Genomic DNA, 17,161 nt, shown 5'->3' with positions numbered 1-17,161 from the left:
TCCCTTATTTCTCTTCCTGTTTGGCTGCACAGCTTCTTTGCCTTGAAATTTAAAAAAAAAATTATTACCTCTCATTTAAGAAACAATTCCTATTAAAGATCCGGATGAGAATCAAGATGAGTAACTCATGAGTCGCATCATAATAATAATAATAATAATAATAATAATAATAATAATAATAATAATAAATAATAATAATTACCTGGACAAAGTTGGAGTCTTTCAATATAAGTATATATATATATATATATAGAAATCATCAACTATATATATATATATATATATATATATATATATATATATATATATATATATATATATATATATATATATATATATATATATATATATAAAATTTATAAACTGGAACGATAAACAAAATGTTGGGTGCATTTATATCGAGGGAAAGGCGAGAAGCTGCCGCGCCTTTTGTTTGAAAAGGGATAATCTTGCAGTAACGCTCTGAGTTGCTTATCGTGCATAACTTTACCCGAGAAACCTATTCCTTGTTCCTACGAAATAATCTCATTTGGGAGGCTTGTACATTTTCGAATACATACCTTCTATGTCACCACTGCAGGAATTTCTTCATAACAGCTTTTTAACATTCTCAAAAATGAAGGTTATGTACAGAAAGCAATATTATGCACTGAGAAAGATATATAATCGTGCATATTCTACTGAATGCATTGGCCGCTCTGGTCAATGCAGATTCTAAGTTCTGTGATTTTCAATTTCTTTGCCAAAACAATGCTATTGCATTTGTCTGTTAATGCACAAGAATTGTCACCAAGCAGAAAGTTAATAACCATCTTTAAAATCTTTCCTCAACTTATAGCCTTATCTCAGGTGGCATTCAATCCTTCCCCTACGTATTAACTCGTTAACAAGAAATTATGAAAAAATAATCACGACATTGGTTATAATTCCTCAAAGAAACAAGCACAAAGAGTAGTACACTATTACTCGTAATCCTCTTCAATAGAGGTGTGACCTTCAAAAGCTGGGAAAGTCATGCTTCAGGCTCTCTCTCTCTCTCTCTCTCTCTCTCTCTCTCTCTCGCCCTCAAACACATCTAGTCTGTCTGTATACCTAGGGCTACAAGAATCCTTAGTCTTGGATAGATAATTGGATAATCGTGTGTGTTTGTAGGTGTGAATATATATAAATATATATATATATATATATATATATATATATATATATATATATATATATATATATATATATATATATATCTATATGAGTATATACTGTACATATAGATATCCATGCATTATTTATATATATATATATATATATATATATATATATATATATATATATATATATATATATATATATAGCTTCTGCTTAGAAATACGTGAAACAATATTTAAAGGTTAAATTTTTGCATCATTGAGACATCTCTAGACATTATCTAGATAATCTCTTTCTCAAAGATCTAATAAGAGAAGGAATGCATAAATAAATGAAAAAAATAAACAGACCACCATGCACATTAAAAAATAAAGTGGTGGTGTTTCTGAATAGCTCACACTCTCTCTCCGAGTGTTTCTTCATAGCTCAAAAAAAAAAATACCATTTCGATGATGAAACAGCAATGAAATTCATGAAATTTGCAAATGCAAATTAATGGCCATTAAGGAACCAACCAGACAAATACCCTTTGTTAGTTATCTGAATGCAACGAGAGAGAGAGAGAGAGAGAGAGAGAGAGAGAGAGAGAGAGAGAGAGAGAGAGAGAGAGAGATTTTGTAAACTACAGGGAATTACTAAAAAGGCTCTGGACCAAAAAAAGTATTTAGTCAGCAGAACATAAAACACGACTCCTGGAGAGAGAGAGAGAGAGAGAGAGAGAGAGAGAGAGAGAGAGAGAGATGAAGTTTATATCGTGTTTCCAATGTCTCTCCGTTATATGGTGTTATACTGCATCACTTTCTTGTGTATCATAATCGTAATTTTACTCTTGTATCTTAAGTTCAAGTCTTCATTTATCGAGATATACCCAATCGCTATCTCTGAAAAATTGTAAAACTATAATAATACATTATCTCTCTCTGCCTATCTATTTGTTCGTTCCCATACCCTCGGCTCTCTCTCTCTCTCTCTCTCTAAGATCCCTCATTCCTGATCCTAATAGATTTACAATATATGCACTTTTCAGTGCTATTATTTAATGTGAAAAAGGCATATAGCATTATAATTTGTAGAGGAACAATGAAGCAACTTTTATTTGTATTTGTGTAATTATGACGCGCAAACACACGTACCTTTATCCATCTATCTATCTATCTATCTATGTATATAGATAAATAATATATATTTATATATATATATATATATATATATATATATATATATATATATATATATATATATATATATATATATAAAGCCAATCGTTAAAACTTATAAATGGAACCTGACGCAAAACTTTCTTTGTGTCGTCTTGTCCAGATGACAGTGAGCGATGTTAAAAATTATCTCACATGTCTGAGATCGCTTGCGTAACCGAATACCAGAAGTAGTCACGTGACCAGTGCTGCTTCTGTGGGTCGCATGGCAACACCACACCGTGGGACCCCTCAGTGCCCTCATCTATGGGCACACAGCCGTTAGTTGCTATGCTGAAAGCAGGTTGTTTCTTTTTCCCTTAGATTCTTCATCTTCGCTGGGAAATTTGAGCTTTTTTTTCCCAAATGTTACTTTCTTTTACCTTTTCATTTTTCTCGTCATTTTACCTAGAATTTTGTTTCCCGTATTATGTACCGCGTATAGTTAGGAGTTTTTGTATTTCTTTCGTTTGCTTTTTTCTGAAAAGAAAAATTACCTTCACTACTTTCCTATGATTCATTTCAGTCAAATAATACGTTGCTCTTAATTTTCTACATTCAAGCTAGAAAAAACAGCCTTATCTTTCAGTCAGTCGATTTAAACAGAAAAATCTATTTTTTTTTCCAAGATTGACATAGCCCTTAAAATAAAATGTCGTGTACCTGGCGGGTAACCGTGTACACAAAGTTCGTGTATATGCAGTTCACATGGAAAAGGCCGTGCTTGTCACTTTGGCTAGTTTATTTTACTAATTACTTGGACTGGCTTTGACGTTATAGTTTTTAATTATCTATATGGGAACACTGCAACCTTAATAGTATTTAAGCTGAAACAGTGGAAACTCCAGTTCGGATATTAGAATATCGTCTTTTTTTACATAAACCCCGAGTATTAATTCATATTCAGACACGCTGTTTGCAAAATGTATTTTTGCTTTATGAATTTTATTTTCACAGTAGCTGTTTCGGTACATTATTTTCGTCAACTGTTTGGCATAACTATTTTTTTGAGTCGTTCCACACTTTACAAAATTACTATCATCGTTGGTAAGCTCGCATTGAATATTGTCAGGTAAGTAATCCCATTGTGGGTGAACAATTATTTTTTGTGTGTGTTGTAGTCACACGCACATGATCATCGGCAATCCTGTCTGGTTTCACTATGTTTTTGTTTACTGTGACTGGCAGTATTGTTTGTAGAAATTTTGTTTAATCTGTAGTCACGTGCTGAACTACTGTTTGGTCGTTCCTTTAAAACAACCAATGAATCAGTTAAGTTCCATCCTAAGAGAAATAGAGATTTTAAAGTTTTGTCAAAGAAACTGTTCTCTCAGGAAACTCCTAAGTATAATTTTGGAGACGCAGTGTTCGCAAAAATTTTTGGAAAAGGAAAGCCATGGATTGAAGGAAAAATTTCAGGAGTTTTAGGAGTAAGAAATTATCTTGTGCAAGTTCATAATCTTGGAAATATGTCCTGGAAGAGACACCATGACCAATTAATGCCTAGATGTACTAGTAACCTTGTTAATCCAACTAAGGATTCTTTCTCACATGTTTTTTTCTTTTAGTAGTGTAGATGGATCTTGTAACGATAATCTACCTGCAGTCTCTGAAGCTTGTGTAGAATCTTCTGATAGTGATGCACCATGTACTGTTCAAAAGAATGAGAGGGATGAATCATGTGTACCCCATACTCCAGTTATGGGGAGATCAAACAAAGTTGTTAACGCCCCCTGACAGATTGAATTTGTGAAGATTTATTTTTTATTCATGATGGATTTTTCTTGATGCTTACTGTTTAGTTTTCTGTTTTATCTTGGAGAAGGAACTGTTGTGTATTAAACCTTGCGCAAGATATTGCGCATGCTGAAGCTCTGCTTGTTTCTGGTGCATTGTGGGTTGTTGTGATTGAGCAGAAGCCCGCCAATATGGTTAGCCACGAGATGTAGCTAAATATAACCATTAAAGCCAACGGCTAGCCAGCTGTATTATTAACCCTCTACCTCGGGCCACCAAATAATAATTATGAAAGAAGTTTTCTAAACCAGCAAGTTTTCCATAAACCATGAAAATGTAAAAAGAATGAAGAGAGGAAAGAAAAAGCTTCCAAGTTTTCGAAGAGGCAAAGAAAGATTAAATGAGTGTACGCTACAATACACAGTCACTCATTTTCTATAGTTCCTTTCACCTACTAATACAGTTTTCTAATCATAATTTCAAGGTATACTATTCTAAGAAGCACTGCTTCGTCTTCGTTCTTTGCATAAGTTATTTTCTTTTATTTTTTTGTACTTTCTGAGCCTTTTAAATTAACAAGTTTTAACAATAAAACTATTTGTTTCTTAATTTATATACTATGAAATGTAAAATTTTGAATTATCAGTATTCATTTTCCCCAAAAAGTCTTTGCGATTTAGTTTCCTCCAACTCGTAGAGCTTACGACGGGCTGGTTCATTTTTGTTTCTTTTTTTGTACTTTCTAAGGAAAGCTATTTCTTAACGTTTCATATTCATTAGCGAATTAATGAATAAATTTCAAATACTAGTTTATAAACCAAACACTGGATCACTGTGGATCACCTTTCTCGATTCTTTCTTGCAGTTGCTGTGTGGGCCTATCCATCAACTACTTGTATTTATTCATTTTTATTTAAGAATTTTATTATCTGTGTCCCTTACCTTTTTATCACTTCCTTTCTCTACTCTACTTGCCCTTTCCATTCTCTCATCTCATGAATTATTGTCTGCAACAACTAACCCTTTATCTCGTAATTTCTCCTCTGCTGTCATAATCTTCTGCTCTCCTTAAAGCACATAGCAATACAGGTTCAAGTTAATGAGATGTCATTGTATGTATGATTTCATTTTAGCTTGTATTTAATGTTAAAACCACTTATATTATCAATACCGTAGCTGTATTTGAAATACCCTACTCTCTCTCTCTCTCTCTCTCTCTCTCTCTCTCTCTCTCTCTCTCTCTCTCTCTCTCTCTCTCTCTCTCTCTCTCTCTCTCTCTCTCTCAAAGCTTTATTGATCCGTTTCCATAGAATTTGGGCATTTTAATATTTTATCCATTTTAAAGGCCTACCTTTTCCTCTCAGTTTCACAATCACAATCTCTAATTGCCTCTATCTGCACAAAATCAGTATACTCACGGGTGTCATTTGGGGGTGGCTGAGGTGGGGGCACTTGGCCCCTCAAGACACTGATGGCCACCCCAAGACTTGGTTTGCCCCCCAGCTTTTGAAATAATAATAATAATAATAATAATAATAATAATAATAATAATAATAATAATAATAATAATAATAATAATAATAATATGTGGGTGGGTGTGGTACACCTGTTTGCTGTTTTATGAACTCAAAATGCTCCAAATTGCGCAAAAATTTCCAAAAATTTCTTGGGGAACCTTACAGCAGCGCCCCCCTACCCCGAGTTGATAGGGCTCGCTTCGCTTGCCACCCCACCCATACCATAAGTTCTAAACCTTTGGCGCCCATCGGCCACCCCCCAACACAAGGAAAATCTGAAATGACGCCACTGAACAGACTAACAAAGAGAGATTAGCAATTGCTATTTAACCTTTATGTAACGATACATCTATTTAACCTTTATGTAACGATACATACAGTTGAAAGTAATTGCCTTTGCCCTCCAACTCCCCTCAACCTTTAACTTCCTCCCTCTCTCTCTCTCTCTCTCTCTCTCTCTCTCTCTCTCTCTCTCTCTCTCTCTCTCTCTCTCTCATGAAATGTTTTTGACTCTTTTTTCAAGAAAACTTTGTTTACATTTCTTATTGTTGATACAATGAACTTACCACTCCTCTAATTAAATTATATCTGTCGAATTTTTTACGTTCTTTAACAATTATTAAATAGCAATTCTAAAAAGTGCCATATTGTATGAGTAAAATAAAGTAACAGACAATTCCTGATAACTATGTAACCTTATACAAGTATGTTAGGCCAGAGGTCATCAACACAAGATATTTCACAAAACTCAACCTTAACAGTACGTCCACCCGATCCCATTCGGAACTCATTTAGGTGAAGGATGAACGCCCCTAGATCAATTACTATCGATGAGGATGCATTACCCTTGGTGAAACTGACATCAGACATAAAACAAATAGATCTGATGCAAGTTATGACCCTTGATAGGTCTTTAGAGACGGAAGACTTTCACGTATGGAAATGGAAAAGAAAGAAGCATCGTTCAACAGACCATCACAAGACCAAAAGAATTTCACAAGTGGAATATTTTCATGCACGCAAAGTGCAAAGATGTAGGCGAGGAACAGAATATACGATCATTGTAGCCACACAGAATGCATTTAGTCTGTGTAAGGCGTGCTATGTAATAATACAAGTGACCGGGATAAAACTACACGGGTTAAAAACAAAAGCACTATATGAAACTAGGTAGACAGGGAAAGGATAATGTTGACAGACAAGTATGCAATGCTATTCAGGAGTAGAGATGACAGGCATCTCTACTAATAAACTGAATCTTTCAGGCCAGGAAAAGGGAGTTGTTCTCACACCAGAGTATGGAGCAAGACCTGAAGAGAGTCAAAGCGAATGAAAACTCTCCTGAAATAGTTGACAAAATACCCATGCTTGAAAGCAAGGTCCAGACAAAAGGCCAACGCACTGCACCCAGCAGCTGAGATGGGTAGTTCACGTGAACCTAGATTGTCCTCTGCAAGCGTGAATGATGTGATTACGAGGAGAGCCATATTCTAAAATAAAATATTAACAAAGTAAAACAGAAATCACGTGACAGTGGAAATGATAATCGAAAAAACCATGTAGAAATAAGTACGAAATTTACTATTAGGCATGAGAAATTTCAGGTAAGCAGATTGTGACTTATACGGTCATCTAGAAATTCCAAAAGGAGAAACTAGATCAGCAAAAAGTAAAAATTTGTTCATAGCACGATAAAAATAATTAAAGTGTGACAAAAATTTCGTTTATTACAATCAAATAAGTGATAAAGAATAAGAATGAAGATTGAAAGGGAGGTAGACAATAAGGAATCAAAATTAAAAAGAAACGAAAACGGGTTCGGCTACGAATTCAAGAGAACAATAGAAAAAAAAAGGATAACAAGTAAAGGATACACCACTTACGAGCTAAAAGGACTCATTGTCGAAAAAAGTAAGAAAGTTACGAGATCTAGTGGCAAGAATTAGAGAGAAGCACTGAGCGTGACATTTGAAAGTAATGTAGAAGACAGAACAGTAGAAATAGTCAGGAAATATCATATGCACCTGAACATCAACTAGATATGGAATAGGAAACAAGTAGCACAGTTATAAGGCCGGGAGGGAGCTGAGTGCAGGTTGTGTTATGGGGATGTGAAAGGAAGGTCCTAATAGAGATAAACCAAATAATCCAGTAACAGAAGGACTGTTACTGAAAGTGAACGCAGATGCAGAGGATCAATCTGAATGGATGTAAGAAGCGTTGAAAATTCACTTTGAAAACCAGCAAGGCACATGGACTGGAGAATATGCCAGGTGTCCTTGTGAGGTGTGCAGGAGCGACACTGAAATACATCTTCAGAATGATAATATTTTTATGGAGGAGAGACGAGGTGCCATTTGCATGGGACACAAACATCATTACCCAAGTGCATAAAAAGGCGAGAATAACTAGCCCATTTGATACTGATTGTTTACATTCCTATAACAATAACTCCCAACTTTTCTGTATTTATGATCAACCATTTATTTTGAAAATTGAAGTGGCTTATGGCAATATTCATATATCACCTTTACATGGAGAATTTCAGAAATTTCATGCTCCAACAAGACTTACAAATCGTGTTAAGTTGTGCTACAGAAATGACAATCTATGACTCATCAGATTTGCAGATGTGGGACAGAACATCTAAATCTGAACAATGGCCGAGAACAGGATGCCTGTTCCTTCAAAGCTGTTCAGTATGGTACAGAGGTACGGGATGGTGTCCTCATAGGTGAAGGAAATACTAAAAAGGAGGCCTTCACATATAACGTATAAGGATCAGGGTAATAAGAACAAAGTTTAAAATCCCCGTAACAGTTGTAGAAACATTTTACGAGGCAGCACATGAATTCCCATGAAAGATAAAGTATGACAAACTTAAATAGCGAACCTGTAAATAAAAAATTGACACCAAATGCAACAGACACAGTTTGTACAGAGAAATTGAACTAATACTTTCATCAAAAGATTTGGGAAGTGTGCTGATATTCAAAAAAGAGATAAGAAGGGAGGTACATATTACATTTGCAATGGAAAATTTTACAGGCCTCCGGCTGAAAATCTATCGCAACAATATCAAGCCAGTAATATCCTGATGACTGATGTGAAACGTGAAACTACTTAGTACCTCGCGCAAAAAACACGATTTTTAAAGAGGAGTAACAGGACCTGTGTTCGACGTAATAGCTACTTATCAATCGCTTAAATCGTCAAAGCATTGGTAAGGAGAAACAGTACGATAAAAACATATTTATTGGAGACACTTGTAAAATACAACAGTTCTTTGGTGTTGCAAAGGAGTACAACAGACTGAAAAAGTAAAACAATTTTGTTTACACCATAATATTGAAAAGACATTGGTTATCCAGGGGCCATCACAGATTCGATCTTACAAATTAATTTTTGACACACTTTCCCGCAAACATGTATGCATACCCACTGACTTACAAACAAACAGACACAAACATACACACAGACACGCACACAGACACGCACACACACATATATATGTGTGTGTATGTACGCTAAAAAGCACATACGCATTTCTGGACATCTGTGTTCACTGTCACACCCAGTCATTCAAGGTCTGTAGATTACGTATATAATATAGTCTATGTACTAATGTTTGTTTTGTCAATAAAATAAAAACAAGTCTTTTCCAAATCTAATATCAAATTAACTTTGAAAGCAACATCCTTTCTTTGCATGAATATCTTTCGTTGTCTAGGACTAACACTTTAGTAGTGCTCAATAACGATAATTTTCATGAGAAACTGACCTCAAATTAGTGTGTCATACAATATAAAGAACTTACCACGACAATATTTAAGTTATCTTGATTTGTAAAATGAAATTATATGCTACTTTTTACCTTTGAAACGTTACCATTTTTCTCGTAAATTTATATGCTACTTTTTACCTTTGAAACGTTACCATTTTTCTCGTAAAAATATATGCTACTTTTTACCTTTGAAACGTTACCATTTTTCTCGTAACTATTTCTCTCAGCGCTTTTATATGATCAACTTCTAGTTTATTCCCATGACATTCACAGATGGACGAACGGACACTACCATCCGTTTCGTACTTGCACTGAACATCATTGTAACTGACGTAGACAAGAAGATAAGCTCTTGGAAGGCAGCTTTTCATTATGAGTGCGTTGCTGAAGAGACGACCGAAGATCAGCTTGAAGGGGTTGCGATTGTTTTCGACGGAGAATGCCTCCTCCAGTTGCGTCATCCGGTCCACTAGACTCATGCGACTGATGACTTCGGACCTGTGCTGGATGGCCTGGATGTCGCTGACAGCCAGACCATTAAGGAGATTCACCACGACAAGCATGATCAAGAAAACAAATACAACCATCAGCAAATGAGTCGCAACGGGAAAAGACGACGATAAGGGAAGGTCACCATACTCCATCTCTCCGGTGGTCATAATCATCGTCTTCATCAGGGATTCCGGAAGCGTGCGGAATTTTTCGTTCACCTGGAACATCAGGTAGAAACTGAAGCCGAAGCCAAGGATGATTAGGGAAAATAAGCATATGAACTTGAAAAAGTTCCAGGCAACTTCTCTGAACATGGTGATGTACACAGCAAAAGGCCAGAGATGGCCCAAGTGAAGGACCAACTCCAAAAGAGAAAAAATCACCAGCCAAGCAGCAATAGCCATTTTGACACGCTGTGTAAATGGCACAAAAAGCAACAGAATGGCCAGGACTGATGTAATTATCTCCGTGATGTTCTTCACTTCTGAAATGTACTCTCTTGGAGTTTTCATCATAAACAGCTGAATGACTTCTCGACAGAAAAGTACCACAAGTAAAACCGCAGCAAAAGACATACGGGAGGCATCGTTTTCTAGAGCACTGTGCTCACTCTCATGTTTTTCTAAGGAACTGTGGAATATAAAAATAAATGTCAGCAGCAACGCAGTGAATATAAAGTGAATTGCAAAGTTCAGCCAGAAAAACTTTCTTATTTTCATCCATTTGAGGAATACAAAGATGTTAATAAATGGGTGATCTAAAACATCTTTGTCCTGAAACACTTTGGTTAGTGAATTCAAAAATGTCATTTCTTTGTCTTTAGAACCTTCATATCCAATGCTTTTATTCATTATTTCATAGTTGAGCTTTATGCAGTAACTCATTTTTGCTTTAACATCAACTTCTATGAAATTATTTAGAATCTGAAGCATGTCTTCCTTATCTATATACTGCATGGAACAAGCTCCAAGCACATTCGTGATGGCTGAGTTAGCACCTTCCTTCAGCAGTAAGCTGTAAGCTCTGACATCATTACAGAGAGCAGCACAATGCAATGCCGTGTTTCCATCACAATTCACATGATCTATATTAAAATGCTGTTTCTTTTTAAGAAGAATTTCTAAGCAACGGTAATAGTCAACTTCATCACAATCTTGAGGGTTTGAGTGCATCACTGACAGATGAAGAGGCGTCTCACCCATGTCGTTACACTCTGCGAAAACGTTGCCTAAATTTTCTCTCTTCACAGACTTAACTAGCATCTGTAAAATTCTGTGATAACCATACTTTGTTGCCCACAACACTGGAGGCAAGATGTTGCTGTCGTATTTCTTAATGGGACATGCTCTTTTACCTAGCAGCTCCACCACAAAATCATACAAACCACTTCTGCAGGCTAGCTGCAGCAATGTGTAGCTGCCATGATTTTCATCTAGAGTATCTGAATTCTCAACAGCAGCAAGGGTATTCTGGAAGTCGCTTAGATTCCTGTCTATAATCCCCTTCAGTAAGGCATCAGCTGAAGTTGTGTAGTTAGTGTTAAGACTAGCCTTTTCATACTTGTCTATCATGTATGACCATTCATGTTGTTCAGCTCGACAAAATGGAGAAGACTTTGATAAATCTAGTCTGTTTGCATCTATTTTTTGGTGAGCCAACAAGACATCTAGGCAGCCCTGGAAAGTGTTCTCAGACTTCCAGTTGCTTTTTGGCAAGATGTGAAGAGGTGTCTGGCCAAGACTATCCTTAACATTGGGATCAGCTCCTGCATCCAGTAGGATTTTCAAACAATCTGTGTAACCCATCATCGCCGCATAGTGAACTGGGTAGATAGTAATTACATCCTGAAATCACAGATAACAAGATTCAATTTATAATTTCAGCAAAAGTTAAATTTCTATACGAGAAGTTTAGTGAGAATTAGGAGCTGAAACATACAATTTTTACTCAAATAACAAGCTCTAGACCATTAAGAATGCATAACTGCTATTTGACAAAGGTTATTCTTTTTAACCAGGCAACAGTCGGGATATAGACCCTTTCTTATTACTGGAAAACTTTCAACTTAGATGTTCGTATAAGGAATGCCAGAGCTAACAAGGAATGCTTAGAGCCCCCCTAGACCTAATGGCAAAGAAACAAGGATGGTCAAGCCAAAGAAAGGGAACGAATGATTTTCAGAAAGTGCCGTTAGTGTCAGAGCGCAATCACACTGCAGTTAAACATGTCACAACCATACATCAGTAATTTATTACTCGCTCATCACAGACAGGTTAAATACAATTAAAAGACTTATCGGTAGTCCTAACCAGTGCTTCATATGATTATCCAGCATTGGGCAAAGATTCGTTTCCACTTACGGTCACTGGCTTATTTTCAATCTGTTTCCACTCTATGGAAAAACATGCCATAAACACTCGTCGGAAACTTATCACATACATATTACAAATAGGCTGAAAGCAAGCCAATCACTGTTGGTGGAGAACGAATCTTTGGCCAGTGCTGGGTAATTGTATGAAGCCTGGTTAGGACTACAAATAGACTGTTGACTTGTATTGAAACTGTTTGTGATGTGTGCTTGTGATAGTTTAACGACGTGTGTTTATGACAAGTTTTTCTGTAGTGAAGACACCCTTAGGTCTGAAGTGCTTCAGTGGCACCACTTTATGGAATTTGTAGAAAGGCGTGTATAAGGTTAAACTTTCAGAGATCTCAAAGGGGGTCGCAAGACGTAAGAGGTGGAGATATTTGACAGATTTTATTAATTTCTATGATCAAACAAATATAAATATTGTGTAATGCATGGCTGTGAAGATCAAGGAAATAAGTAGGTGCTAAATGTTTTGCCATTATCATAATCTTACAAACAAGTAAGGCGAGGATTTCATTACCTCTCACATTAGTATGAGGGGGAACTAAGTAAATCGGTTCACTGTATCAAGTTCGTTTATGATGCTTATGCAAAGAATTCCGTGGCTTTTTATAAAAACGTTAAGCGCTGGAAAAAGAGAAGAAAGTCTCTAGGACCCGTCCTTATATATCATGAATATTAACAATTTAACGAACGTTAATATTATATGAAGGTATAGCTTTGGAAAATGATGAACCCCGCAATCATATGGTGGTTTGGTTTCCTTTAACATATTTATTACACGAATTTAGTCACTGTACCTTCTGCACTAGTCAGATCAGCGCCAAATAATCTTTTAGGGGAATGTAATGATTGCAGGGAAAAGATCCAGCTTACTAAACGATAGGTATTTCACTGGCACTTCTGCAAGAGAGTTTTTAGACAAAACTTTGGATACCTGGTATTAAATTCCGACTGTATCTGCATGCAACTTTAAGCCTTTCGCTGACCAGGTGACTGAGGACGAAATTGCAATATTCGGTCAAACAACTATGAAAGCAGTGCCCAAAGGAATATCTTCAGAAAACGCAGAGAAAGTGGAGGACCTTGAGGAGTTGCAGAGTCTCTGTCTTCAGTGGGGTCGAGCGATTAATTGCCAAGAATCTACAGCAGAGCATATTTATTTCATCGTCTTAGAGTGAAAGGTGAGGGCTACAATAGAAATTCGCCCTTGTCCGTAAGAAAAAGAGATTTTAGGATCCTTAAATCTGAGCAAGTTTAGCACTGAAAGTACTCAGTAGGTGATTTACACAAAAAATATCCCATTATGTTTACACGTACACACATAGGATCTGAAAACGCTTATTCCAGACAAACGCAGAAGCATATCTTAAACATTTAAAACTAACTTCTTACCCTTCGAGATAGATCTTCTCGAGCGTGCGGTGGTAAATCAAGTGACTCTAAGCTGAAGACACCTTCTGCACTGTGAGTGAAACTTCCATTTATTTCCTCGGGTTTCAGGTAACCAATGATGGCCTGAAGTGTCTTTTCGTCGCCTAGAGATGAAAGAAAAGAGTTATAGTAGTTTCAGCTTAAGCATAAAAGAATTGTAAACGAGAAATTATCTCCATGTTTAGATGGAGTTGGGCTGCTAAGAAAATCAATATTCCCTGAACAACATAAAGGTTTTCATAATCCGGCACAATAACAGTGACACGGAAAAGACTTCTAGATAACTGACTGGTGGAGCAACAGTGGGGAAAATGGCCTGTTCTCACATTTTCCTAACAAAAACAAAAAAAAAAAAAACTTAATCATCTGCTGTAGGCTAATCAAGCAACTAAAAGAAAAGAAAACGTTTTGAGGATTCAGATGAGCAATAACAGGGATGTTCTTAAGGACTTGGTATTCAGAAAATGGTAAAAGGTAATCATAATGATATATACATACATACATATATATATATATATATATATATATATATATATATATATATTTATATTATATTATATTAATCTATTAACCTGTGGCAATACATTCATGTCCGGAAAAATAAAGAGTAATCAAAAGGCTTTAATTTTGTTCCACTTAAAAACAAAGGGCGTTACTTATGCCGCACCCTGTGTATATATATATATATATATATATATATATATATATATATATATATATATATATATATATATATATATATGTGTGTGTGTGTGTGTGTGTATATAATCACAAGGAAAATAAAACCACTGGATGTAAATCCTAATCGATTTCACATAGCTTGCTAAGACATCTTCAAGTGTCCTGCTGAAGATGTCTTAGCATGTGGGGCATCTGCAAAAACACATCACATCTTATTGCGATGATTTCCGCCTCATACAATCATACATATGAATACATATATATGAACTGATTAATATAGAAATTCACGTTTGAGAAACAACGGAAAATCTGCTAGTTGTTTGTACGTCTTTGTGATCAGAGAGCAACGAACAGATACCACTGATTCCTCGAACGCCATACGATCGTTGGGGTTTGGCGTGGGCAATTCAAATGAGTGCCATACATCAAAGACCCTTACTGGTTCCTTTCGATTACAAGAGACCAATCACCCGAGGTCTGTGCCCTAAGCAAGTTCAGTTTGAAAAGTTAATAGTCAGTAGGGGTTTGGTGGTCGACGGGTTGGGGCGCGTCTATAAGACAGTGATGGGCGCGTGTCACCTCAGAGTACCTTCCGACTATAATTGCATAATTAAGTAGCGTAATATTAGCAACAGGGCCCTGTGTAACAATTAAGGAAAATAGACATGTTTTACTTGTATCTTACACATTTCATTTGTACTGGTAGAACCTTTATATGACCGAGAATCAGGTCATATATATATATATATATATATATATATATATATATATATATATATATATATATATATATATATATATATATATAGAGAGAGAGAGAGAGAGAGAGAGAGAGAGAGAGAGAGAGAGAGAGAGAGAGAGAGAGATATGCAAAAAGATGTTTTTGCCTCTTACCTTGCTCCAAAGCTTCCATCATTTCCGCCCGGTAGTCGTGGTTGACGACAGTCTCAAGTAAGACGTCGGAGGAATAGTCTCCATTTGACCCTGCAAAAGAAATCTCGAAAGTTAATGGTTCATTGAATATAACAATTTGGGATGCAAAAACAATTACTTCTAAGGCTGCAGCACGGCTGCTGTCTTTCTACACTTCAAAGCCAAAACTCTGTTTCAAATAGACTGTTATACAACAATCTGCTTACAGCGCGTACGTATTTTAGTCATCCCAGCTGGTCTATATGTCAGCACGGTCCGCTGGGGGATTAGAACAACGGTCTATCGGTCCAATATTTTCTCGATACTAAAATTGCTTTTCCATGAAGATTTCTGCTTCTCTGTTCTTTCTTCTTCATTTTCTACTTCGTTGCGTACACGGAGCCGATGAAACCATCAAGAGAATTACTCCGACTCCTGAGACTTGCAATTCCTCAGCATCACTCCTTATCACAAATCTATTATTGTACTGCCGAAAGGTCTTGAAGCTACCTGAGGCATAATCTGAGGCCAATATCCTCTTGTGACTATAAAGAAAACTGCAGTTCTTCAGGTTTGACGCTTATTTGCAGGTTTGGTGATTTTTTATTGTACAGTTGGGCTCCAAACAACTGGATTGCATCTACTTAGGAATGACGTGACCTTAATTCCGACAGGAGTTCTAGGAAACGTTCACACAAATATTTAGACGGAAAGAGGACAGTAAAGATTTCTCTTACACGAATTCAGAAGAAATATAAAGCTGCAAATGAACCGAATAATGTCATGAAGAAGGAACTGTAGGAGACATGAAAAAATCAGTCTCTTGGATGAAAATACACTGACAATAACAGAAGGAATACTCCCGCAGGCTGGAAAGGGTTTAAAGCACGAGTTACTCCGGGAAAAGGTAAGTCGTCCTAAGGAGCTTTTCATTCAAAGAAAACCCTCCGAAGCTCAGGTCAAAATAATAAAAAGTAACAAAAAAACTGTGGCTCTAAAGAATGCAGATTTGAAGAGGAAAAATAAGGATATGATTCCCGCCTTAGCCAACAAGCAAAAGGATATAGATAAAGGACAATCTCGCTCTTAGAGACACAAAATATATTACAGCTCAAGAAAAAATGGAAGTCGTGGAGAGATGGCTAAAAGGGCTAACTGGGAGCCCGAAAGGCTAAGCTCCTAGGGCGCTATGGCTTTTTTTTTGTTGGGGGGGAGAACATGTTCAACGCACACCATTTTCCTCTCTTGGTTACCTAGCAACGGGACCTACGTCTTATTGTGGAATCCGAACCACATTATACCGAGAAATGAATTTCTATCACCAGAAATAAATTCCTCTAATCCTTCATTGGTCGGTCGGAGAGTCGAACGCGGGTCTAGGGGAGTGCTATCCGAGTACGGTATCGACCCATCCAATGAAGAACTAAGTATTGTGGTTAATATATACTACATATGCACTGGTAAAAAGTGCCCAGTACATTCTACATATATATTTCAGCCTAAAAACGCAATAAACCAATAAATACTTGGCTATCATGGCGAAGGTGGGTCTATTCCATCTCTAATAAATGTATCTGAATACAACAGGTAAAAGTATGTATGAGAGGGAACAGATTACACCTTTCTTCTTACCCTGGTAATTGCCTTTACCTCGCTCTGATACCCCGACCTGAGATAGTCTCGGCCGGGGATCATCACATCTTCATTTATCTTCAACTGGTTCTAAGTTTCGTGGTGATGACAAGCGTTTCCAAAATGTGAAGACATCAAGAAGTTAAGAGGGCATTATGGCTAATATATATATATATATATATATATATATATATATATATATATATATATATATATATATATATATATCTATATATGTATGTATATATATATATATATATATATA

General features: G+C 36.3%; 1 protein-coding gene across 2 annotated transcripts in view; it reads right to left on the bottom strand.

The window, feature by feature from the left end:
• Positions 1-8,831: 8,831 nt before the first annotated feature.
• The window catches only part of LOC136847716 (transient receptor potential channel pyrexia-like), a 287,431-nt gene continuing 279,101 nt past the window's right edge, over positions 8,832-17,161 (bottom strand). For both annotated transcript variants that reach the window (XM_067119576.1, XM_067119575.1), the window contains 3 exons: positions 15,247-15,336; positions 13,633-13,775; positions 8,832-11,710 (listed from right to left, as the gene is read on the bottom strand). In XM_067119576.1, coding sequence (XP_066975677.1) covers positions 9,557-11,710; positions 13,633-13,775; positions 15,247-15,336 — 2,387 coding nt within the window. In that variant the 3' untranslated portion in view covers positions 8,832-9,556. The remainder of the gene's footprint in view (positions 11,711-13,632; positions 13,776-15,246; positions 15,337-17,161) is intronic.

The sequence above is a fragment of the Macrobrachium rosenbergii genome, chromosome 17 (assembly GCF_040412425.1).
Source record: "Macrobrachium rosenbergii isolate ZJJX-2024 chromosome 17, ASM4041242v1, whole genome shotgun sequence".
Taxonomy (NCBI): Eukaryota; Metazoa; Arthropoda; class Malacostraca; order Decapoda; family Palaemonidae; genus Macrobrachium; species Macrobrachium rosenbergii.
This window is presented reverse-complemented; position numbering and strand designations above follow the sequence as displayed.